This window comes from Anolis carolinensis, chromosome 2, assembly GCF_035594765.1.
Source record: "Anolis carolinensis isolate JA03-04 chromosome 2, rAnoCar3.1.pri, whole genome shotgun sequence".
In the NCBI taxonomy this organism is placed as follows: Eukaryota; Metazoa; Chordata; class Lepidosauria; order Squamata; family Dactyloidae; genus Anolis; species Anolis carolinensis.
This window is the reverse complement of record NC_085842.1, coordinates 319,840,892-319,866,528: the sequence shown is the minus strand read 5'-3', so window position 1 is coordinate 319,866,528 and position 25,637 is coordinate 319,840,892. Positions and strand designations below refer to the sequence as shown.

Genomic DNA, 25,637 nt, shown 5'->3' with positions numbered 1-25,637 from the left:
TGGCCCCTTGAGCAGAAAAAGTAGAGGGGAAAGTATGTAGCACATTGTAATTATGATCTAGTGACGTGGTTTTCTCTCTGCATCTTCTGCCTCAGTACCTTTCCCCTTTGGCGCTCATTAGGAACGTATCCACATAGAGCACCTTCTCTGCTATTAGTGTTATCCTTGCTGGACTATCCATCAATTCTTTTTGAGTTTGGGTTGAAAGGAAAAGTCCCCAGTTGGTTTTGCTGATTTTTTTGCCTTGGACTATGATGATCAGAAGAAAGGAATCCTCAACAGGCAAAGAACTGGTGATGTACAATTCCTCTGTGTTTCTTCTGCACTTGCTAAAAAACAATCTGCAGGAAGGATTTGAAATGTGCAAGCATACATGCTATGGAGAAAGCCCTGTTTTTAGCATGTGGGTGAGAGAGGAATAGTTGATAAACAGCACTGACAGGAGAGTTCACATGTAGAAGACTTGTACCTATTGAGGTTCACTGCTCATTCTTCACCATTTCCAGAGTTCATCTGAGCATCACGCAGTGAGACAGCCCTTTGGTTTTTGTCCACATTCGCGATATGGAAAATCTCTGAGGAACTTTTTCTGTGTTCTTGGGCTGTGCTGATATCCCACCCAGCGGCCACTAAGGGGAGCCTTTGGTCCATTTTTCATCTCCGCGCTGCTGACCAGTGCTTTTTGTCAGCTTTGCGGATGCACATATGGTAGAATATTATCATTTTATGGTTACAATTATGAGCAATTTGATAGAAAATGACAGCTAAATTATGCAGCGTTCTCTATATTTGTTTTAATCTTTCACTTTAAAGTTGTAGAGGGGAGGGGGAAAGTACACCTAGTTCTTTGTGTCTGGAGAATGCAGTCAGTCCTTTCTTTACTTTACGTCCCCCCCCCCCCCCCCCCGGATTTGCCTTCTTTTTATGCCTTGAATTGAGTTTGCTTTCAGTAATGAGTCCTTGTTTCTTGACAAACAAGAACTTAGCTGCTTGCTGCAATGATGGGCAAAATGCATAAGCAATAAGAATTCCTGGTTCCTTCTTGTTAGAGGACCTTTGATACCTGAGATCAGGCTGGTTTTTTTTCATGCTACCAAAGACAATATGGATTTTGGCAAATGCTTTATATAAATAAACTTATAGAATCTTGTAGTTATTGTAATGGCCATCTAATTGTCTAGAATCACAGGTAGAGCACTCCTGAAAGATGGCCACCTTACCTTTGTTTAAAGACCTCCAAAGAAGGACAGTTCACCACCCTCTTGTGGCTGTCTAGTCAATTGTCGAACAGATCTTTCAGTCTGGAAGATCTTAATATTTCTGAGGAATTTCTTCTTCTAATTTGAATCTTTAGGTTTAGTATCCTAGTCTCTGGAGCAGAAGGAAACAGCATCACTCCATCTTCCACATGACATCCCTTCAGATATTTAAATATGGCTCCCATATAATTTCTCAGTGGTTTTCACACTAAAAAAAATCCAGCTCGCTAAGGTTAATCTGTCAGTTGACCTGAAGAATGAGAATCAGAAGATTTTCAACATTGTGCATTCTCCTTGGGCTGCTGTATCATCACCATAGCAGATTTAGCTCTTCTTGGCACAAGTTAAATTTACAGGAACCTTGTTTTCGTCTTCTGTGTGCCAACATTCAAGTAGATTTTGTGTCTTTTCTTTTCATCTTATATAACAACAACCCTCTTGTTGAGCTTTTGCAGATTTATGAAGCTGCCTTGAACTGAGACATATAATTGGTCATCTTATTCAGCACTGTCTACTCTGATTCGCAGTGCCCCTTCAAAGCATCTGGGGAAAAGAGATTTTTTTTGAGACTCTCCACTTGAGAGTGTTCCTAGCTGGAGATGCTGGAGATTGAAGATGGGATCTTCTACATACACAAAAATTGTTTGATGGCTTCTCACCAGGTCCTTTCTTGCAACATTCATAATCACTACATAATGTAGCTGACTGTCATTTTGCAGATGGAGAATTAATAGTGAGGGACAAGGTGTGCAGACCTGGAGTTCCATATCCAAGCTGTGACTTGAACTTAATAAATTGTCTAGTGCTGTCTGAATTTGGAAGCTAAGCAGGCTTGGCTAGTACTTGAATGGAAGACCACTAGGACCTCCTGTCAGAAGCTTTGGAGAGCTATTGCTGTCATTCAGAGTTGACATTACTGATCTAGATGGGCCAGTGGTCTGACTCAGTACAGGATGGCTTTCTATGTTTTTAATTGAATTTTCTTTTTCTGGATTCAGTTGGCAAGTTTATGGGAAAGAAGGAATTTTTTTATGCTATGTAGGCAATGGGAACATGAAGGCATTCTTCACTTTCTGCCACCTAGATTCTTCATATGGATATATGGTGTGCTTTCCCAACTTGGAATGGCAATTGATGTAATCTCTGCCTTAGTTTTTGCCTGGACTCACAAACGTGTGCACTCTTCTAAACTGGTGCACTGTAAAGTGAAGGTGTGGTAAAGATGTACGACAGCCTTTCTTCACTTTTGGAATATATACTCATTTTTATCCACTTCCATTGTACATGATTGCAGGGAAGTATTGACCCGTGCAAGCCGGAGTGAAACCGAAAGCAATAATGGGTTTGGTGGCGAAATGATACAAGATGCCCATGATGAAGGATCTTCAGAAGGCAAAATGAAATTGTGGGTGCGCAGGACCTTTGAATATTGCATTGTGCTCTTCAGGAGATTAGAGTAAAAATCTCTTCATAAAGCTGTAGCGATTTGTTCCTTCTAGGTGAAGAGATAGCATCTTTGGATGGAGTTGATGTTTGATGTTCTAAAAGAGTTTCAGGCATTGCTAGAAATTACTTTTTCTGACTCAAACTTTATTTTAGTTTTTTCCTCTTCCTACATCTAGGACAAACTTACGGCTGGGAGGAGGGATAGCTGTTGTAGTTCAGCATTTTATTTAGGTGAGTGAATGCTCAAATGCAATTTGATAAAACTTTCCAAGCACATATCGGCCGGCCTTTCTGGGCACTTTTGCCCCGTCTAGCTACCGCGCCTTGCATAATAATCTATACAGCTTGGAGTATGACAATGTGTCATTGACTTCTGTGGGTAATTATCTGTGACAAGCGACACAACTCTTCTCTCTCTTCCCCTGACTCACAAAGTTTCTGTGGAATGAATTAATTCTTTTATAAGCCGGTAGCTTCCCTACGATCCCATGAGAACTCGCCTCTCCCAGTAGCGTTTTCTGTCATTGTAGGGCTGGTAGGAAGCTGTGTGCTCCATCTGCAAAGTCCATATTCATAGCATCACTATAGCAAAGCTTTTTCTACCCACCTTTTTTTTTTACTGTCCATTTGCTCAGTGAATGTTAGAGGTGTTATACCATTTTGTCATTTGTTGTCATAGAATCGTAGAATTGAAGCCATCCAGTCCAATCCCCTACCATGAAGGAAACAAAGCCCTCCTAACAGATATTTAGGTGGAATCTCTTTTACTGAGATGTGAACATGTTGCTCCACTGTTTCCTAGTCTCTAGAGCAGCAGAAAACAAACTTAATTACTCCATCTTCATTATGACAACGTGTTGGCTGTGCCAAGACAACTCCCCCCCCCCCCCTTATTTTACTTTGCCATTCATAAACTTGTTGTTGTCATTGTTACAATTTCTAACCCTCCTTTTTCCTAGTTTGGGATTTAAAGTGGTTTATAGCAGATTAAAAACACACAGTAAATCACAAAATACAAAAGTTAAAAAAGTTTAAACAATCACAAATAATAAAACCACACTGAAACATTCATCAATAAATACGCATAAATACACTCCAGCACAGTTTCCCAAACTCTTGGAAGGGTAACTGTGGAGGAACTAGGCAAAATCTGAAGTGTAAAGATATATCTTTGAATTCTAAAGTCATGATTGTCTACGTTCTAGGCATAGTTGTGCAAATTGGATAGGAAGAAAGTTTACTCTTTGAAAATATAGTGCTGAAGGAGACATGTATGGAAACTTTTGGCCATCAAAAAGACAAATGAATGGGTCCCAGAGCAAATCAAGTTAGAACTCTCACTAGAAGCCAACACAACTGTGACTGTTGTATAATGACAGAAAAACTAGAAGGCAAAGTAGAATATGGATTAAGTCAAGGAAGCCCCGAGTTTGCAATAAGTGAACAGGATTGCTGGTGTTCTTTTGAAATCTCTCATTCATAGGGCCACCATAAATTAAAGCTATCCAGATAGCACATGACATATCACAGTGACCAGAAAGTAGGGCGAAGTCAAATATTTGCCATTTATAACTTAGGAGGGGACACAAATGTTTTTGCTTTTGTTCCTCCTGGAAGATGTTGAGTGCAAATCTTCTTGTATTCTGTTTTGTGCTTATAGTGTATCAGTTCACATCATGAGTAGGAGTGCATATTAAATATCAGATGCAATGTTGCTGTAGACACCAGAGCACACAGTGATGTGCATTAATTCCACAACCCAAGTGAACTGGTGATCTGGTGGTGTCAGCTGTTGGCAAAGTGGGCCATTGAGATGTTTTCAAGTGAGGATAAGTGAGTGACTATCATATATGCTTTCAAGGATTGTCACAAACAATGGGGTGGTTTTCAACAATGTGAAGAACATCCACCAAAAAGACCAGTGGGGTTTCAGCCACACCAGAAATCCAAGGGCAGAGCTTGGGAAACATTGCTTCTGGGCTCCAGATTCAGAAACCTCACTGCCAGGATTATCAAGGTCCTGCCTAAGTTTAAACCCTCAAATCCTTGAGCACTGTTAAAAGAATCTCGAAAAACAATCTTGCTTTGAAGATGAATTGCATTTGGATGCAGTGGCTAATTTAAAGTTTGTTTCGATTCTTCAGTGTGCAAAACAGTTCTGTTTTTCTCTGTGTTTGCCGGCCTCTAATCTGTTCTCAGAAACTCCCTGGCAAAAAAGAATTTGAGTAGCTGAAGAAGCAAAGGCATGTAAATCTCCCTTCTGTAGTTCATGAAATTTCCATCTTGTTTGTAGAAATAAATCTTATTGGCAATTTTGACCGATGTAAGAAGCTTAGTGTTTTTTGTTGCTTTTAAAATCAATTTTAGCAGCTACGGTGCAGGTGGTATGGGTGGAGATGGAAGGATTATTTTCCCAAACAACTCATTCAGCTGATTAGGAGGCTGCCTCTCGTAGGTTCTTCTGGCCTTATTGATGCCAGATGGAGCAGGAAGGCTTTGGATTTGATCTCCTGGCTGTGCCAGCTGAGAGCCGGGAGTCTCTCCCCTTTGTTTGGAGAGCCAGCACCTTTTCCTTTTTTAAGGCAGGTAACCTCCGCTCGGCTCATTGGTATGCGCCATGTGCCGCCCCAGCTCACTTCAAAGTGTAATCAAGTCATGAACTAATTATGATACCATATTCCCAAAGAATGTAAATTTAATTTCCTTTCAAACACAATGGGAATGTATTAGCCTTTCCTTTATGTGGAAGCTATACCGTTCCACAATAGAATGACAGCACTTCAAACAGAAGTGAGTGGTTTAACTTCTGGAGGCGTGGTGACCTTTTTCTTCTCTTCTCACACTTGTACCTTGGCTTAATTGACTGGCCAGCTGTTTGCGAGCATTAAAATATTCAAGCCTCCAGTCCCCGGTTTCTTTCTTGTACGGAAGTGGTTATGCTTCTGTACAAGAAAGAAACCTCCACATCTCCCACTTTTGAGCTCTCAATGCCTTGTTTTCCTGAACATCCTAATCCTCCAGAGAGTGTTGACTTTCCTTGAGTTCACAACTTGAGCTGTTGAAAGAAGACTATGTGGGCTTTTCTTGGCATGTGCTCCAGCTAAAGAGGCCACATAAATTAATTTACATTTTTGAACAAGAGATGCGAGGGTGTTCATATGACATTTTATTACCTTAGCCAACTAGGCATTACTTCTTTCAGCAGCAATAATTCAGACTAAAATCCCAGAATGATAAGAGTTGCAAGAGACACCAGGCGCTGTTCAGTCCTACCTCCTGCCATGCAGGAAACTACAGTCCAAGGCTTTCTGAAAGAAGACCACTCAACTCTTTTTCAAAACTTTCAGAGAAGGAAACTCCACCGGACTCTGAATATCTCTTACCTTCAGGAAGTTTTTCCTAATGTTTAGGTGGAATCCCTATTCCTCTTCTGTAGTTTGAATCTATTGCTTAGTCCCTGGAGCAGTAGAAAACAAGCCTTCCTCCTCAGTGTGACGTCCTTTCAGATATTTAAACATGGCTGTCATGTCCCCTTCTCTCAGCCTTGCCTTCTGCAAGCTAAATGTATAAGCCGCTCCTCATAGGGCTTGGTTTCCAGGCCTTTGAGCTTTCGTATTGTCATGCCCTGGCTTCTTATAGTGGGTACTAGTTGTATTGGGTAACAGTTGGGGGAGTTGATGAATTGGTCTTGGACCGGAGTTTGGTGTACTTGTAGGTCAAGACATGAGTCGTGTATTCCGGTGCTTTCATGCGGTTTGATCACATACTTACCATGTCGAAGAATTTTTCAAGAGGTTGCCTTAAAACTGCTTTTGAAAATCTAGGAAGGAAAACACATAAGTTGTTACTATAAACATAGATTTTTATATAAGAGGTAGATGTTTTGCGAGCATTAGATATCATTGCAGATTAAATATTATTTGGATTTGTTGGTGCTGAATAGCAGCTTTTTGCAATGACAGCACCTTTTGGCACCCATTTAAGAACTACCCGCTTCGAGTGTTAGATGGAGTAATGCAATCTTTAGGGAAAAAAACCTGACAATGATCATTTAAAATGTTTCTTTGAATGAGGTAGATTTGCTCTTTAACAGTTTATACTAAAAATGAACAAGGAATTAGAATATTCCACATAACATAATAAATGGGGAAACAGCTTAGTTCTCTATATGCACAGTTACTCTTGATTTAAGACTGAGTTTAGGCAAAAAAATGTATTTCTGGCATTATGGATACCACAGTAGCTTTTTAGGAAAAGGTGTGGGTAGCAAAGTCTTGGTAATATAAAATAGATAATGATTCTTTGAAATGAGTGATATGAGCATGCTTTGTGACTTTTTTTTTTTTGCTCTGATAGATAATGTCATGCTCATTTTATTTAAAAAGAATCTTTGATACTTGCAGGTGTTTATGCACTGCTGCATTATATTCCTGTGATGTGGAGTTTAACAGATGGACAGTGGAAATGGATTTATAAACCCTTATAGTTGCAAAGAGACTCTTAGGCTGGAAAGACAAACTACTTGCTCAGAATTAAAAGGTGCCGGGGGGGGGGGGGGGAGACTATTTTTTTGCATGTATCAGGCCTAAACCAATAGGTTAGTTTTGTCAAGGGGAGACCCACAGAATTGTGATGAGTCAACATGTGAGTAAACCTTATTGGTTCAGTGGATGAGCTTTCTTTGAGACTTAACAGTAGGATTCAAACCACCGACTTCTTATATTGCGTAAATATGCTTATATTGAAGAATTAATGTTATAATAATAAGTTAATCAGAGATACAAATTCCATCTTAAATTATAATTTTCTATGCGTTGTTCAGATGGTGGTTCCTGCACAGCCATGTTTTGTTCGCATTGTTAAAGCTGCTGCCGCCAAGGCAGTGTTGTAGTTAGGATCCATGTTTGTTTTAAGGATTTAAGAGTAGTTGCTTAATCTACTGTGATTATGAACTATTGTGGCGGAGAACCTGCTTTAAGGAGACAGAGAATGACTTTACCCCAGTGGAGCTCAGGGACCCCACTTCTTTAGTGAAGGCCAAGCATGCATGCATACATATGTGCATATCCACATCCACAATGTGTATAATTTTGCATTCATGTGCAACACCCATTTGTATGTACTTCATAACCCAAGCCTAAACAAAATATGACCATTCTGCATTGGATGAAATTTCTAACTGCTTCCATAACACAGGCATTTAACACACTAAAAGAATATGGAACTATCTTTTTCTTCTGGAAAATATAAGTGCTATATGGTAAACAAGGAAAGGAAGTATTGTATGAAGTAAAACCTAGTACATAATAAAATAAGAGGGCTTTTCCCTAAATACGTTTTTCTCTTGTCCTCTCTCCAGCTAGAAGGTTTTTAGCAGCATCGGCCTTAAGAGAATAGTGGTCTGGAAAATTCAGATTGTTGGTATCAGGTTGTAGCAGCATGTCTGCAATAAATAGTGCAATAAGGTTTGAGCTGGGAAATGGTGGGATTCTGCTTTAGCCAATACTACCGTAGGTGTATGTCCTTGGTACAAGAGGCATGGAAGAGAGGAACTGAGGATGTTGTTATGAACCCCATGTTGTTTTTGACTTATGACAATCTATCACCAGTGCTAGATTTAGGGCCAATGAGGCCTTGTGCTAGTTACTTCATGAGGCACACTCTCCTAGACTATCAACTCTATCATTATGTCTGGGATCGCTCCAAAGCAGAATGCACCACATAAGCAAAATCCATTGTAATTTTTGGGGGGGGGGGCTGGAAGATGTTCCCCAATCCCCTGGCCAATGGGGCCGTGTTCTTAAGCACCCTTATGTACAAGGGTCAATCCAGCACTGCCTATCACGTGGTTTTCTCAGCAAAAATTCTTCAGAGGAGGCTTTGCCTTTGCTTCTTCAGAGGCCGAGAGTGTGTGACTTGCTGAAGGTGGGCTTCCATGACTGAGTGGGGATTTGAACCCTGGTTTCTCAAGAGAGCCAGTCCAACACTCAAACCAGACCGGCTTTATTGTTGAGGATGTACAAGCAGAAAAAAAAGAGAGAAAAGGGGGAAACAAATGACAGTGCCTGTCTGCTATGCTAGCATGTTAAAAGCATAGGTATATAAACTGAGACCTCATAATTGAATTCGTAAGAAAAATTGAGGTTGTTGAATAAAAAGAACAATGCCTTGAGAATTTTAGAAAACGATTTCACGTTCTAAATGCTTTTGTGTGCTTATACAAGGCTTACGTGATGTGGTTGTTTCATTTCACATTTGTATTTTGCTGGTCTTGAATTGTCAAAGTTTACTGAAGCATGCTGCTCTGCTCTTCCTCTTTTGTGGTGCAAGGAGCCTGACCCCCCTCTTTCCGTGTTATTCTTGCCTCTGTTTCCAGGAACCCACCTACTTCACTTGCTGAAGTATACCTGTGTATTCCTGTCATTTTTACCTTGTGAGATGGGACCCCAGAAACTAGCCTTGGTATTGAATCCAGTGCTAGAAGGAAGGGCCCTGTAATAATGAATGAGCTCCATTCCGCTTTGTGTGGGTTGGCGGAAGGTGAGCAAGCAGAGGAGCATCTGAGTTTGATAATGGTGGGTTTGTCTGCTTTTTATATTCTGCCACGTAACTCGCGATTTGAATGAATTTGCCTGTAATTTGTCTTCAAATGCCAGCATTTAACTCTTGGGCTGGATAAATGAGCAGGCGTGTTTTTTTTTTCCGAGAGTAAAATTCATGCCCTGCGTCCAGGCTAATATGTTCACCTACTATAAACATTACTGCCGATGGTTACAGCTGGCATAAAAAATTCCTTTTATATACATCATCACTTGCAAAGACTCTGGAGACTACCACAAATCATTTCAGAGTCTCTCTCTCTCTCTGCTGTCAGTGTGTGTGTGTGTGTATGTGTGTATGTGTACTGACAAAGCACATTCAACAATAAAACTGCCTGAGCTGCCCATCTGACAGCTCAGAAATATAATTAGCTTATTTAAACCCTTGCTTGTGCCATTTGTTGTTGTTTATTTGTTTGTTTCAAGCACAGAAAAAAAGACGTTTTTAAGGGGTTCTCATTCGAACTTAAGTAGGTTTTCAGTTTTGTCTGGTTGGATCAAATAGAAAATGTTTTGAGGAGTCTCCTGGCAGCATTTTAGAAAAAAGAAAGGATGTCAGAGAAGGAAAATGTCTGCAGAAAATGTTTTTCCATCCTCATTTTGCATCGTCTGTCAGCACAAAGGGGATGGGCAGTCATGTTAGCTATTGGGAGCTGGGTGACTTCCTGTTTCCGTTTGGAAAAAGATTGAAGAAAAATAAAATATTTTTTTTAAAACAGGAAGACTTGATATACCTGCTACAAAGCTCATTTTCTTGCTCTCTTTGAGTCACCAGGTGGTATCCAAACCAGCCTCTTGAACAGACCACAAGTTGGTATCTTATTCTGTAGTTACATGGTTTTTTGTTTGGTTCAGCGCTTGCATAGAAATTTGGAAGTCAAAGCAAATAGCTCCAGAACAGCACCTGTTTTATGGCTGCAGGCTTCTTGTGTCAGGTGGGAATCAAGCAGAGAAGCCAATAGAGCAAACTGTTGTTCATGGAGAGAGGATGTCCTCACTCGATGAGATCCAATGTAGAGGCTTGGTTTGAATCTTGGACTCGGACTCTTGGAGGCCAGGCTCTGTATCTTCCCTCAGGAGACTGGCTGGTTGACTTTGGGCTCATTGAATTCTCCTAGTCTTGGACAGATGAGCTGGACTCCATTAAAGAAGTCTTGAGGACTAGCACAGTGTCATGGTTTGATGTTGCTTTAGAACTACTGAAGAACCAGTGTTGGAATCCCTACCTAGAGATCAAAACTGATTGGACAACCTTGGAGAAGTAAGATGTCTTCCGCCTCAAGGGAAGGCATGGCTAACCTCCTTTGAAGTTGACTTAAAGGTCTGTCATAACAACAAGAAGGTGCACATTTGGCAAAAATCTTTAGCCCTTCTAAATTGCACTGGATGCTACCCAAACTTTCCATTGCAGGTTACGCATTCCTTACCTGAAATGCTTTTGACCAGAAATGTTTGGGATTTTTTTCTTCTAATTTAGGAATCCTTGCATTTCCATATATGTATTGAATGTGATACCTTGGAGATGAGGCACAGTTTTAAGCATGAAAATTCAATTATGTTTCGTATACACTTTATACACATAGCCTTCAGGTAATTTTATACAATATTTGTGATAATTTTGCACATGAAACTACTGATAACTTTGGGTACATCGAGCCATCAAAAAGCAAAAGTGTTGCTATCTCAGACATTTATAGATTGTGAAGTATTTCTGATTTCAGTGTTCTGGACAAAAGATACTCAATCGGTTAAGGGATGACCTGGATAAAGGATGCTTGACTGTACTAAAACTCCCTATCTGCCCGCTACTCTCAAAATATTGTTGCAATGCTCTTTGTCTTTGTTGGATGGCAATGGAGCAGCGGCTTTCATTGATAGAGCTACAGCAGACCAACTCCACCAACTTCCTTCTTTTTAGAGATGTTAGATGCGATTGGACTATAGCAAAAAGTTTACCGCAACTTCACCGGCTGGTGCTATTTGGAGGCTGAAGGAGTGTGTTTGGTCCCCTTCTTTGTTCATGCTGTGCTGTGGCTGCTGTTGTTGTTGTTTAAAACCTTGCTTTGGAGGAATCGCTTTGGACAGGGAGCGCTCACCCTGTCTGCATGCATAATTAAAAGCACGGAGGCAGAGAGAGTAAAAGGAATGCTGGGAGGGGGGAATGCCAAGTAAATGGTTTACCATGTTAAATGAGCAAGGGAGGGAATAGTACAGTGACAGGTGAAGAGCCAATTCATCTCCTCCCGGAATTTCAATGCTGCAAGCAAGGCAGGGTGCTTTTGCTAATATCCTTGCAAATGCCACACTTTGCTGCTTCTCTAGATCACTGTCCAAAACTTGTCGTCGGGCTCCGAAAGGCCTGCCAGGCGTTGCCTGCCGACGAGCCATGGGGAGTTTGCAAAAGGCTTTGCGTTTGGGAATGAAGTCAAGCAAATTGATGACCATGCCGGCCACTGATGAATAAATCATCCACACTTACCTCGTTTGCATCTCTGCACTCTCGTCTGCTTCTGCTTGTGTTTTTTAAACCACCAGCACCACCAACACTACTTTGTTTCCATTCTTTTTGCAGTATGTCGCTGAATTAAGACATCCCATCCCGTCTTGTACTTTGTGCCCACTATATACAAACTGTAGAGAAATCTCAGGCCCACAGCTTAATGTTCTCCTGGACTCAGCTCTGAGGCTGGGTGTCCAGGTCATCAGCGACCTGGAGTACTTCTACTTAGGCGATCCCTCGACGTTCGAGGACGATGGTCTTCCAACCTTGGTATCTTGGGCGTGTGTTCTTAGGTGACTGAAGAGACCGATTCTTGACCCGCATATTCTCCCGCAGTGAGGACATCGGTTTCCAGGTGGAAGGCGGTCCCGGTCGGGGTTAGCTTGACGCTCCTTCCTCTTGGCACGTTTCTCCCTTAAGCCCTCCGTTCGTGCCTCTTCAAACTCCGCAGCACTGCTGGTCACAGCTGACCTCCAATTAGAGCGCTCAAGGGCCAGGGCTTCCCAGTTCTCAGTGTCTATGCCACAGTTTTTAAGGTTGGCTTTGAGCCCATCTTTAAATCTCTTTTCCTGCCCTCCAACATTCCGTTTCCCATTCTTGAGTTCAGAGTAGAGGAGCTGCTTTGGGAGACGGTGATCGGGCATTCGGACAACGTGGCCAGTCCAACGGAGTTGATGGCGTAAGAGCATCGCTTCAATGCTGGTGGTCTTTGCTTCCTCAAGCACGCTGACATTTGTCCGCCTGTCTTCCCAAGAGATTTGCAGGATTTTCCTGAGACAACGCTGATGGAAACGCTCCAGGAGTTTGGTGTGACGTCTGTACACAGTCCACGTTTCGCAGGCATAGAGCAGGGTTGGGAGGACAATGGCTTTATAAACAAGCACCTTGGTCTCTCTACGGATGTCCCGGTCATCGAACACTCTCTGCTTCATACGGAAAAATGCTGCACTCGCAGAGCTCAGGCGGTGTTGTATTTCAGTGTCGATGTTGACTTTTGTGGAGAGGTGGCTACCAAGGTAGCGGAAATGGTCAACATTTTCTAATGTTGCACCGTTAAGCTGTATTCCTGGCTTTGCAGAGGGATTAGCTGGTGCCTGTTGGAAGAGCACTTTGGTTTTCTCGATGTTCAGTGAGAGGCCGAGCTTCTCGTATGCTTCTGCGAAGGTGTTTAGAGTGGCTTGTAGGTCTTCTTCTGAACGCGCACAGACTACGTTGTCATCAGCATATTGGAGTTCTATAACAGATGTTGTGGTGACCTTGGTTTTGGCTCTCAGTCTGCTGAGGTTAAATAGCTTGCCATCTGTCCGATAGATGATTTCCACTCCGGTGGGAAGCTTCCCATCAACAAGGTGAAGTATCATAGCGATGAAGATGGAAAATAAGGTGGGGGCAATAACACATCCCTGCTTGACACCTGATTCAACCTTAAATGGGTCACTTTGGGAGCCGTTGCTGTCCAAGACTGTTGCCATCATGTCATCATGGAGGAGCCGCAGGATGTTCACAAATTTGTCAGGGCACCCGATTTTTTGGAGGATGGTCCAGAGAGCGCTGCGATTCACTGTGTCGAATGCCTTTGCAAGGTCAATGAATGCCATGTACAGAGGTTGGTTTTGTTCCCTGCATTTTTCTTGGAGCTGTCGAGCAGTGAAGATCATGTCCACTGTTCCTCTGGAGGGGCGGAAGCCATTCTGGGATTCTGGGAGGGTGTCTTCTGAGACAGGGAGAAGGCGGTTTGCAAGGATTCTTGCGAGGATTTTCCCGGCGGAGGTTAGAAGGGAGATACCACGATAGTTCCCGCAGTCTGTTCTGTCCCCTTTCTTGAAAAGGGTGATGATGGTGGCATCCTTGAAGTCTGCTGGGATTTTCTCGGTCATCCACACCTTTTCAATAAGCTGGTGGAGTTGTTGCATCAGCTCAGGTCCACCCTCTTTGAAGATTTCAGCGGGAATCCCATCAGGTCCGCTAGCTTTGTTGTTTTTTTGTTGGCTGATGGCATTGCTGACTTCTTCCAAACTAGGCAGTGCTGCAAGCTCATCCCTGGTTTGTTGTTGCGGGATTTGTGAGAGGGTCTCTTCGGCCACATTGGAGCTGCGATTCAGCAGGTTCTGGTAGTGCTCTTTCCAACGTAGTGCAATTGATGTTTTGTCCTTCAGAATTTTGGTTCCATCTGATGAGCGTAGGGGCTGTATGCCATGGTTTCTTGGTCCATAAATGATCTTTGTGGCTTTGAAAAATCCCTGAGCGTCATGGGTATCTGCAAGGTGTTGGATTTCTTCAGCCTTCTTTGTCCACCAGATGTTCTTGAGTTCTCTGGTCCTTCTTTGGACCTCGGCTTTTGCACTGGCATAGATCTTTTTCTTGGCAGCACAGTTGGTGTCTCTCTGCCATGTTTGGAAGGCTTTCCTTTTGTTATCAATCAGCTGTTGGATCTCTTTGTCGTTATCATCAAACCAGTCTTGATGTTTCTTAGTTAGGTATCCAATGCTTTCTTCGCAGGCTGTGATGATGGAGGTCTTCAGTTTGTTCCAATGTTCCTCAACATTTTCGGGGTGTTCTGTGGGTAGATGATCTTTGAGTGTTGTTTGGAGAAGGGCTCGTTTGGAGGGCACCTGAAGGGCTTGGGTGTTCATTTTTCGCCTTGTTTTCCTTCCTTGGAGTCTGCGTTTGGGGACGATCTTGATAGCCATCGTGGATCGGATTAGCCTGTGGTCTGTCCAGCAGTCATCAGTACCTGTCATGGCTCTTGTGAGAAGCACATCGCGGCGGTCTCTGGCACGTGTGATAACATAGTCCAGGAGGTGCCAATGCTTTGACCGAGGGTGCTTCCATGATGTCTTGAGCTTGTTTTTCTGGCGGAAGAGCGTGTTGGTGATGACAAGGTTGTGCTCTCCGCATTTGGTGAGAAGCAAGATGCCATTCGAGTTGCTGTTTCCGACCCCGTCTTTTCCTATGATCCCTGGCCACAGGTCAGAGTCCCTTCCGACTCTTGCGTTAAAGTCCCCCAGGAGGATGATTTTGTCCTCCTTAGGTATCTCCGATAGGATGGTATCCAGCTGACAGTAAAATTTTTCCTTGATGTCTTCGTCAGCATCTAGAGTTGGTGCATAGGCGCATATGATGGTTGCCTGTTGGTTTTTGGCAAGGTTAATTCGGAGGGTTGAAAGTCGTTCGTTGATGCCAGTGGGTGCTTCAGTCAGGTGCTTCACCAGGTCGTTTCTGATAGCAAAGCCAACTCCGTGTATTCTTCTTCGCTCTTCTTCAGGTAGTCCCTTCCAGAAGAAGGTGTAGCCTCCCTTTTCTTCCTTCAGCTGCCCCTCTCCTGCTCTCCGGGTCTCCTGAAGGGCTGCTATGTCGATCTTGAAGCGTCCCAGCTCTCTTGCAATGAGAGCAGTCCTGCGTTCGGGGCGCTCGCTGTCAGTGTTATCTAACAATGTCCGTACGTTCCATGTTCCAAAGTTCATTTTTCTTTTTTGGCCGCAGAGTGGTGACCCCTCTGGACGCGGCAGTCCAGTCAGGGTAGGAGAGGCAGACTATGTTTAGGGCACCTTTTCTAGCCCCTTCCCCGTGTGGGGTGAGCAGAGCGGATCCTAAAAAGGGCTGCTCAGTCATGGATACAGCTGCCGGACTACTCAACTGCCTCGGTCCTTGAGGTAGAACGACTGAGTCCATATCCACCGCCCATGTGCCAGTCTGTGACTAGGGGCTTCCAGATTTCACAGTCCTGCCCCCGTCGCCACTCGCTGATCGCCATGGGACTTTTGTAGGTTTGTTTTTATTTTTGTTGGAAGACGCCTGTGCGTGATTTTTTTTAATGTGTGGAGGTCGGTGCACGGCCGGTCAACACACAGTCTTCACAGAGTGAGGTTCCAGCAGTGGTGTGGTTAACACAACGACAGTGGCTTCTCAGTCTGTTGCAGCCTTCTTCCGCCTTCACAGCCGTTGTAACATGTACCATGTTATCCTCCGCCTGCTCCGCCGTTGAGGTCTTTGGGTCTTCGGATTGTGCTTGGTCTGGAACCTCCCCTGCGGCCACTCCTGGGAGTGCATCACTCCAGTGCCCACAGGTTCATCGGAACACGCAAGCCCCCTCACCACGGCAAGGTGACAATCCATCGAGGGGGCAGCGACCTGGAGTGCATTTGCACAGATAAAACCAATGCACCAACTGTGCCTGCTCCTTGAGTGAACTTCAACATTATAGCCTTCTACACTGAGGTTTGTGCTAATGTTACCAAAATGGCTTGGGATGAAACCAGGTCCTCCATGTCTTTGGTTGATGATGAAGGCATTGTGCGAAGGACAGTCTCGTACAAGGGAGTCCTAAGCCACTGCTCCCTATTGCTCCTTGGGTTGAAGGCCTAGAAGTGTTTGGATGAGTTCACCACATGCATTTTACCCAGGCAAAAGAGGCACTTTGAGTGGCTGTCCTATCAGGAATTTCTCTTGCCCTTGCCAGTGATCCAGACATTTTTCAAATAATGTTGTGGAAGACATACTCAATGGAAGCAGATACCATAGTCAAAACAGGCCAAGATTGGAAAGCCTGGGTGGTTAGATAGATGAAAACAGTTCGGGATTGGAATATCAGAGTAATGAGAATAGTCAAAACAGTCTGTGGTCAGTGGTTGAGAAGTCGTAAAAGCAAGAGCATGAGAAGCAATAGCATGAGAAGCAACAGGTGGAAGTTTCTAACGTGTCTTGCCACGGCAGACAAATAGGGACTGGGTTTTTGGCAAGATGCACCTACCTAAACTAGCTTGGCTGGTAAGCAGAGTTACTGCCAAAATCTATCTGAAAACTCTGGAGGATTCAAATGTAAAAGAGGATGTGTGGGGGAGATAAAGGCTGCCATCTTGTTGGTTAATGCCAACACGAGTAGGCCCATTCAAGCTATAGTGCAATGGCAAGTCAGATCTAGATCGAATGGATTAAAAGAGTTCGCTAATGAGCACTGAAAGAAGATTGGGCCACCTTTCTTGGAACTGATGCTTTGGTATCTTCTCTAGGAATTTACTATGCCCTCACAATACAACTGTATGGTAACATCCCGAGTAAGTAAACTGTAGATTCTCCTGGAAGACCTAGCAAATTCCTAGAGAGACCCTGTGCAAATTGCAGATATGGGTTCCAACTTATGGATGTCTTATCATAGTTGAATAGGAGAATAGGAAAGTTCTTTGTTTAGGTCGGTAAAGCAGACACAAGCTGAGCATCTGGAGAGAAAATTGTAGAGTTTGGGCACCATTGTAAAAGGATCTGATAGATCTAGCAGCCAAACAGATAACAGGATCTTTGCAAAAGAACCTACAAGAATGTCAAGGAATGGACACCGAATGGAAGCAAGGGGGCAGGGATGCACTCTCATCCTAAGCTGTAAAGGCCTGCAAAGGTTAAAATCAGCAAGGAAACACAGAATCAGCACAGAAACATCAATGTGGTTGATGAAGCATGAGCATAAATAGCCTTGAATTTTGGGTGGTGGGTGGATTGATAGCTTGGAAGAATGATGCCAAGGGTTGAAATTTAAGCACCTAACACTACTGCAGGGATATGTGTGTGTGTTTTGCATAAAGGTACATAATGCTGATTATTTTTTTTATACCAGGCCATTCAATACTCAGTATCTCACCAAACCAAAAATGCCAATGTGTGGCCTTTAATTATAGTATCATTTGTCTGCAATAAACAAGATGTGCCATTTATCCCTTCACCTTATAGCATCTGGATGAGCTTTGTAGGCAAAGCAAAGCTTCTACAAGCTTCCTAGGAGCAGAAACGTCTAAGCAAACAAAATTCCATAATATTTGGCCATTGATATGGACACGTGCAGTCATGCAGGAATGTAGCACCAGGTGATGTATTTCTTTGTTTAGGACAGCCATATTCTCCAAAGGAGTCCCCTTCTTTGCCTCTGAAGTTGACTTCCACTTTGAACTTGATACTGAGTTTCTACCTAGATAACTGAGCCACATGTGCACGGAATAAATGGCCAATATGTTTGACTCTTTTCCTTCTCCCCTTCCATGCGCAATGTTTTTGTCCTTAACTTGCTGTCTCACCCCTGCAGCAGCAATACAGGGAGTGCCAGGAACTGTTGAGCCTTTACCAGAAATATCTCTCGGAGCAGCAAGAAAAGCTAACACACTCCCTTTCGGAGCTTGAGGCTGCCAAGCAGAAGGAGCAGCAGGTAAGTGTCTCATCTGTGCATTTATTACTTCCTTTTGGATGGTTGATATCCATCATCCTGTTAGAACACTCTCTACAGCTGTGAAACTCTGGCATATCAGAGCATTTCAACTTGCTGCACCTTCCCTGTTGTGGTGGCATTTCTGTGGATCCTTCCCTTCTCATGAGACCCAGAGGTAAGAAACTCCTCCTGAGAGGAATATCTACGTCAGTTGTACAGTGGTGTCATTGATCGTAGTGTGACCTGGTTTCCTTGTCCCAAATGCAAGAGAAATCCTGGTCCCTTCATGACTGAATATTGTGATATGATGAAGCCTTAAGCATGTCGGTTTGTTATAGCATGCTTCCCCCTCCTCATAAATGTATAGATCTTTGAAATAATAATCTAGTACAATGAAAGAACAGATTTATAAAGAAACAGATAGACCCAGGAAGGACAAATCCATAAAGCCACATCCAAAGCATCCCTCGAGCAGTATGTTGTAAAGAGTTTGCGGAGTACTTTGTAGATGAAATTGTTCAGGACCACTCTGACTTGGATGTTGTAGTTGATACAGGTCCAGTAGATGCCACCTTGGACCTTGCTTGCCCAGTGTTATTGGGATACATTTCAGTTTGGCAACCTGAGGATGTGCATAAGATCCTTGGAGAGGTGAGAGCCACAACATATGTACTGTGCCTATGATTGAAAGCACTCAAGCAGGGCAGGTGGTTTGGGTAAGGGGAGTAATGAATGCCTCACCGCAGCATTCAGTTTTCCATCTTGTCTCAAAGAAGCAGTGGTATGCCATTATGGGGAGGGGGGCCTGGAATCCCCTCTGGATCTACCAAGGGAATGGAAACCATGTGGAACCAGCGTTGGCTATGACATCTTCTCTTTAAAGAAAACAGCCCATTATATTAGCACACATGAGGTAGTAGAAATAAAAGGATGCATTCTATGAGCATAGGGATGGAGTTGACAATGCTGGGGAAGACTAGTAGAAATGTGCTGTGGAAGAAGTCCTACAAAGGAAGACTACACAAGGAAACCAGATTCACTGACAGGGTTGTTGTATGTTTTCCGGGCTGTATGGCCATGTTCTAGAAATATTCTCTCCTGACGTTTCACCCACATCTATGGCAGGCATCCTCAGAGGTTGTGAGGTATGGAGAAACTAAGCAAGGATAAGATGGAAGAACCCTTTGGTACGGGTATGATCCCCGTATCTGCGGAGAATACATTCCTGAATTCACAGGAAATGGTGAATAACAGTAAACCATATTGAAATAAATGCTGTGAGTTTTCCGGGTTGTAGAAGATTTTTGGTTCGTTGGATATTGAAATAAATGACTTCCACATAGATTATAGGGAACCATATTCAAATGAATGAAGTTACTAAAGAGTTACCTTGGATGACCTAAAAAATACCGAATCATCTGTAGGGCGTAGAAAATACATAGAGGGGACATACTGTATCTAGTTGTGAAACTATGGTTCATGGTCCTGTTGGTTTGAAAGGATCATGCTGTACATCCATCTGGTCCCATTAGCAGCTCCCTAAATGTCTTCTTTCAATCCTTTTGATAGACATTTAAATAAAGTAAATTTTTTCTAGTCTGAGGTTGATGGGGATGTTGGCGCTTAGACGAAATGGGAAAAGAATGCTGTATATGCCGACCCATTTTTTTGTTTTCTCCTGAAAATCCCACATTTCAGTCCAAAAATGAAATTGTTTGGTTCAGCCCTGCTCAGTCTGTTCCTGGGATCCAAGAGCGGCCTGTTATCAGTGGATGGGCATGAGAGGAAATGGCCCTCCGTTCACAGTCTGGTGCTCCCATTCTGAGCATCCATCCGTCTTGGCATGAACTCCGCAAACTTACTGGGGGAAAATGGTGCCGAAATGATTTAAGACGAAGCCCTTGTGGAGTCAATAATCAGTAACTGGAATGTGGCACTTCCGTTTTTGTGTGTGTGCGTGTGTGAGATAAAGTTAATTCCATTTGAAAAGATACTTAAGGTGACATGAATTGAATTATTCAAACCGGCTTTCTCAGCATTAACTCTAGGTTAATATCTCATGATGCCTCTGGTTTCATTATAGGAGTTTTAAGTACATAACTTTTTATAATAAATTCAATACTGAGGAGCTGGGCTGAAATTGGTTTACTTTCTAGCGAGCCATAAAAAAGCAGCATTAATTGTAAAGTGAATATTAAAGTGGTCACTGAAGTTGACTCAGACAGATGCGGAGATAGCCCCTGTGATGAGATATGCGGAGCAATAAGTTTCTGCCCTGACATTAATAGAAAATACCATCTATATTAAAATGTAGTTAAATCACTTCCATCAAGAGGAATTTTAGACAGTCGGCCAGCTACTCCCAAATGTACTTTCTTTGCCGTTTTTCATGAAGCTTTACTCGCATGTAAAGAAAATTGCCCTTGTTCTAGGTAATCAGCTCAGACCTAATTATACAGTCCTTGCTCCGCTGCCATCTCAAACAGTGGAAAAGATCCAATTTATTTTGGCGAGAAATTGTGGAAGTGCTTTGTAATGTGAAGGACCGGGGCTCCTGACCGCTCTGTTTCAAGCTGAACCGCCGGCGAGGGGGAGCGTGTTCTTGAATCTCGCCCATGAAAGGAAGGGCAGCATCCTTCGCCAGGCCTCCTTTCTTCTATTAATCTGTTTGTTTGTGAGCACAGCTGGTGCCTTTGGTTTCTTATTTGTATGAAATCATCGCTGCATCTGCAGATAGATCCTTTGGCTCAGAGGTTTCGGCTCGCCCGCGACTCTTTGTTGTTGAACTACAAGTAGGAAAACAAGCAGAGCGGCTCCGTCTCACCCCAAACCAAAGCCCAAGCACGTTTTATTCTTAATTATGGATGGAGGCTTTTGAAAGGCAGCAAACATTGCCTGAAATTGCCCTCAAAGGCAGGGAAGGGACTTTTTCTATGAGTGGCTCAGCTAAGGGCTTCAGAAGCCAATGTCTCAAGGAGACACGTTGCCCTGAGGGGTCATTGGAGCACCTCAAACACTGCTGGGCCTGGAATAGGGTTGGTTGCTTGGTAGCTGAACAGCAGCAAAATCTTAGCCACTCCAACTGTGACTTCACCATCTCTCTACCTGGGATATTTCATAGAAATAAACACTAGGTGGATTTCTATTTAGGACTCTGCCTATGGATTTGGTCAGAGGGACACATGGTCCTCATGAGAAGGGAACCTGGCTCCTCAGTTTTCAGAGACCAGGCAGAGGAGGTCACAGTTCGATGCCAGTAATTTGGTGAAGATGGAGAGTCTGGGACATGCATAATTGCAGTAGGGAGAACTAGCTGGCAGTGGAGGTGCAGCCTAAGGACTCCTAGCAAGATTCAAGTAAGGTTCTTTTGAGGAAGTCAATCCTCTTCCTAAGTTAACAGGGCCTGGACATGCAGCCAGAAATATCCTAGAAGTGTTATCAAGGGGGAAAACCCTTCTCGACTGCACTTATCAAGATTCTGAAGTGTATGTTTATGTCATTTCAGTTACATTCCACCTTTCAACCTTCAGATGGGCCCCAAGGTGCCTCGTCACATTAAAATTATGGGAAAACTTCAAATAAAGAGTGTTAAAACAGATTTAGAACAAATAGCAGAAAATTGGCCACATGCATATGTTTGTGTGGTCTTTCCCATGCATTTCTAGGATTTTGTTAGGCAACGAATCCTCAGAGGTTGGTTTTATAGTTCCTGCCTTTGAAATATCACCTCCAGCCCATGCATAAAGTGCAGCAATATTTTGGCAATTACTAAACCAATAATCAGAGGCATGAGAGATCTGAATTCTACTTCTGCCTTCGGTTACCTTGTTATTGAGCTGACACCTCTCTCTTCTTTTGTATTGCATAGTCTTTGTGATTATCAAGAAGTAATGCAGGATGGTCAGTTCCCCATTTCTGAGACTTGTGTACTCTGCGGGTGACATGGAGCACGTCTGCATCACCTTGTGTACTTGCTGTTCTGTACTCCTGCTGTGTGATCTTACTACTGGTTATGTGTGAAGATGTTTTGCCTTAAGGATCCAGTCTACTAAGATCCTGTCTTCGTCTTGGGATTTATCTTTCCATCTGAAGCTCTATCATGTCTATTTAGGGCTATCATATTCATACCAAGATAATTATTTTTGAAAATGTTCCCGATATATGTAAAAAGGATCAGTGCTGTGACAAACTTTTCATTTCCTGTTAACATTGTTTGGTTTACTTTTCCTGATCAGGTTGTCATCCCGAGTGCATTGGTGTCAGAATAGATATTCCTGTAAGTGCAGAACGGATCTCTTTTTCAAAAATCTTACAGCCTAAATGTAGGCAGAAGAGAGAGTAGACCCATTGAATAAGTTATTGAGCGGTGAGTCAGTCTGCAGATAAATCCATCTGATTCAGTGGCTCTCATCTAGCTGAAAATAATAATATTTTAACCAGTGTGACCCCGAAATGCTGAAACAGACCTACGTGCATTGTAGTCGACCATTGGGATGCTTCACCCATGCAGGTGATAGTTCCACAATATTCAAAGAGATAGCAGTGTTACTCACTATAAAAATATAGGGGAGGAAAAAGGAGGAAAGGTATCCCTGTGACACTTGTATTAGCATGAGCTTTTGTGAACTTCAGGCCACTTCCTCTCAAGAACAGGAAGGAAAGACAAAATCACAAAGGACAAAGGCAAGTAAAAGCCGTTATCCATACTTACGGTTTGCTTTGCTTGTGGTTGGGGTGTACAAGAGCCCAGGAGTTCTTTCAGCATTAAGACCCGTGGTTCATGTGGTTCTCTTGAAGTCACTGCAGCAATGGCATGACTTGAATCACTGTCTTTGTTTTTTCATGGTGCAGCAACGGAGCTGGTCCTTAAAATGGTAAAATGCTGCCAGACCCTCCAAGGAAGAAGGTAAATGTAAGGCAGCAGTATGGATTACCATTTAGCCAATTTGTATTTATCATAGTTCGCCTGCTTTGCAGCTGCATTTTCAAACTCCAGTTAATAAGCTTCTGACATCTTACTTCCATCACTGTTGTCTTGATAGTGTTGTATTTCCACGGCTTTAATAACTCAGTGTAGACTGAAAGGATAATACTGAAGGAATTGACTGAGCTAATTAGACCCTGATTTGTCTTGCTGTCCACAGCATGACAAACATATTCTTGACATAAATAGGATAAGGCAGCCTGGTTATCCTTTACCATTAGCCACCTGCAAATACTTCCTTGGCATACAGATGCTGAGGAAGGTGAAGAACTTCAAAGGGAGAGCCAGCCAGGCAAACCCAGTTCCAAATATGGCAGACCCCTGGACCCCTGTGCAGACAAAGCAAACCCTGGCTGCTGAGCTGAGTCTTCGCAAAGTAGCAGCATTTCTGGCACTGGGTGCATTTCACTACAGAAACAAGGCACTTGCATTGATTTTGGGGGGACCTTTGCAGAATTGCCTTGATACATATCCTGATTGTGGTGCCCCCAAGATGAGAAATCCTAAAGGTGGAAGAAGCCACAAAGGCCATCCAGCCCAGCCCCATTCTGCCATGCAATAATATACAACCCAAGTCCTTTTGACAGATGGCCATCAGCCTAGGCTTCAAAACCTCTGGAGAAGGAGACTCCCCTGGGCCCCCAGGCAGCATATTCCACTGTCAGGAAGTTCTTCCTAATGTTTTGGTGGAATCTCTTTTCCTGCAGTTTGAATCCATTAATCTACATCTTTGTCCCTGGAGCAGCAGAAATATTGAGGCCTCGTATTCATTGTTCCTCTCTTTAGGAAGTGGAATTACAAAAGATCACACCTGCAAAATTACCTGCACAGAGTTAGCTCCCCTGTATTAACTGCTATGCATATAGGTGTGTTGAAACGTGGAATTCACATTTGTCTAAATCAGGCCCGCACAACCTGTGGCCGTCCATGTATTTGGGACTCCCAGAAGCCCTGGCCAGCTTGTCCATGGTCAGGAATTCAAGCTTGGAGCTGAAGTCCAAAACACCTGGAGGGCCACATGTTTTTCAGGACTGGTCTAAATATTGGTTTTAGTCACAACCATTGTTTCAGGTTCATTTGCTATTCAGTAATTGATTCACCGGGTCTACTATGATGGACCGCAACCAAGGCGAATCCTGTCTAATCAGTTCTTTTTGCACAACAGAAAGAAAAGTGTATTGTCCTCTCCAGCTCCAATACATACTTATGCTGTCAAGAAAAGATCAGGGCTGTTGTCCCACATTGTTGTTTTGCCAACTGCTGTTCTAAAGGCAGACACAGGGAAAGGTTGCTCGGGCATTGCGCAGTATGCCTTCTGATGCTTTATCAGCAGGACTCGGTTACATCAGGGGCACGTGTTCCTTTAGGGTCTCAAGGCAGGTCCTGCATGCACTCACCTACTGTTCTGCCCAGAGGTTGGGGAGATCATCAACATATCTTGCATTGACCTCTGCTCGCTCATGTCAAACTACATTATAGCTATGTGGGCGAATCGGAAGCATAAAGAGCGCTCACCACAGCAACCTGCAGAGTTGCCCTGAGAAAGCACACATTGTTTCCCATTTCAGACTCTACCTTCATCATACGCCGGAGTACGGGATCCCAAATGTCAGCGTCTGTATTTCCAAACTGGTAGAAATTTGCCTAACGTTTGCACAATGCCAAGCAATCAACTCCGATAGCAGCAGGCTAAATATCAGTTTCCGAAAATAAATTTTATACCAACATATTCTCCAGACAATTTGACTTTTAAATGTTCTGTTTTTTAAAAGAAAAAAATGACATCTTTATACAAGCAAACCCTGGCTGAGGCAATAGCGACAAAACCCTGGAGGTTTTCCATGCATCCTTGTGCTTTTCACGATAACTTGTTAAAAGCACAGCTGGCTACGGTGCAGCCTTTTACTGCTTTTCGTTGGAATAATTTACTGCCCTTCTGACCTATAAACATAACCATTACTGTGGCTTGGCACCACTAAGCATTCTGGACACATGCTTGGAGGTGATGTGTAGTTTTAAATATTGCATGTGCAGAAGGTTTTACAGCCAGGCCTTTGTGGAATGGAAAACATTCCATCTCCTCAAGCAACCTTTGGGCAGCAAGGGAATTGTCCTTGTCAGGCTTTCTGGCCAGAGTAGCCCCGAATGAGGAACTGCCCAATTGGTATTTGGATTCTTGGTAGGATGGTTTCAGCCTTGAATCTCCTTTGGCCTGTTGTTCATTGATCTAGGTGGTTGACCTATTTTTTAAATTCTTTATGTGGTCAGGGCGAGGCATATGTAATTGCTGCTAAAGGCTTACACTTCCTTTCTCGTAGACTCCATGTGATTGTGGCGAGGTAGTGGTAACCACCCATCTGTTAGGAGGTCAATTATGAGATATCTGGATGTAGGGGAGCCAAGTGTACACAAAGCTAGACATCCTTCCTACTTGAATGCCCAAATAGTATGTTGAGAAATCTGTGGTCTCTGTCCAAATGCATGCAAACACTGTAAGATCTCTTAATTCTCATTTGGGCATTTACGGAATAGAAAGTAATTTAATGGCATGAATGCCCAGGGTAGGGCATCGGGAAGAGTGTCACGACCTCAGCAGGTCTCGAGTCATGGATAATTGGTACAAATTCTGTCTATTCTGTGGTCAAAAAGGCATGAACAG

At 43.2% G+C, this 25,637-nt stretch overlaps 1 protein-coding gene across 3 annotated transcripts in view; it reads left to right on the top strand.

Moving 5' to 3' along the window:
• Positions 1 to 25,637, top strand: part of kiaa1328 (KIAA1328 ortholog) — a 252,717-nt gene that overhangs the window by 100,359 nt on the left and 126,721 nt on the right. For all 3 annotated transcript variants that reach the window (XM_008119155.3, XM_008119154.3, XM_062972600.1), the window contains one exon: positions 17,867 to 17,994. In XM_008119155.3, coding sequence (XP_008117362.2) covers positions 17,867 to 17,994 — 128 coding nt within the window. The remainder of the gene's footprint in view (positions 1 to 17,866; positions 17,995 to 25,637) is intronic.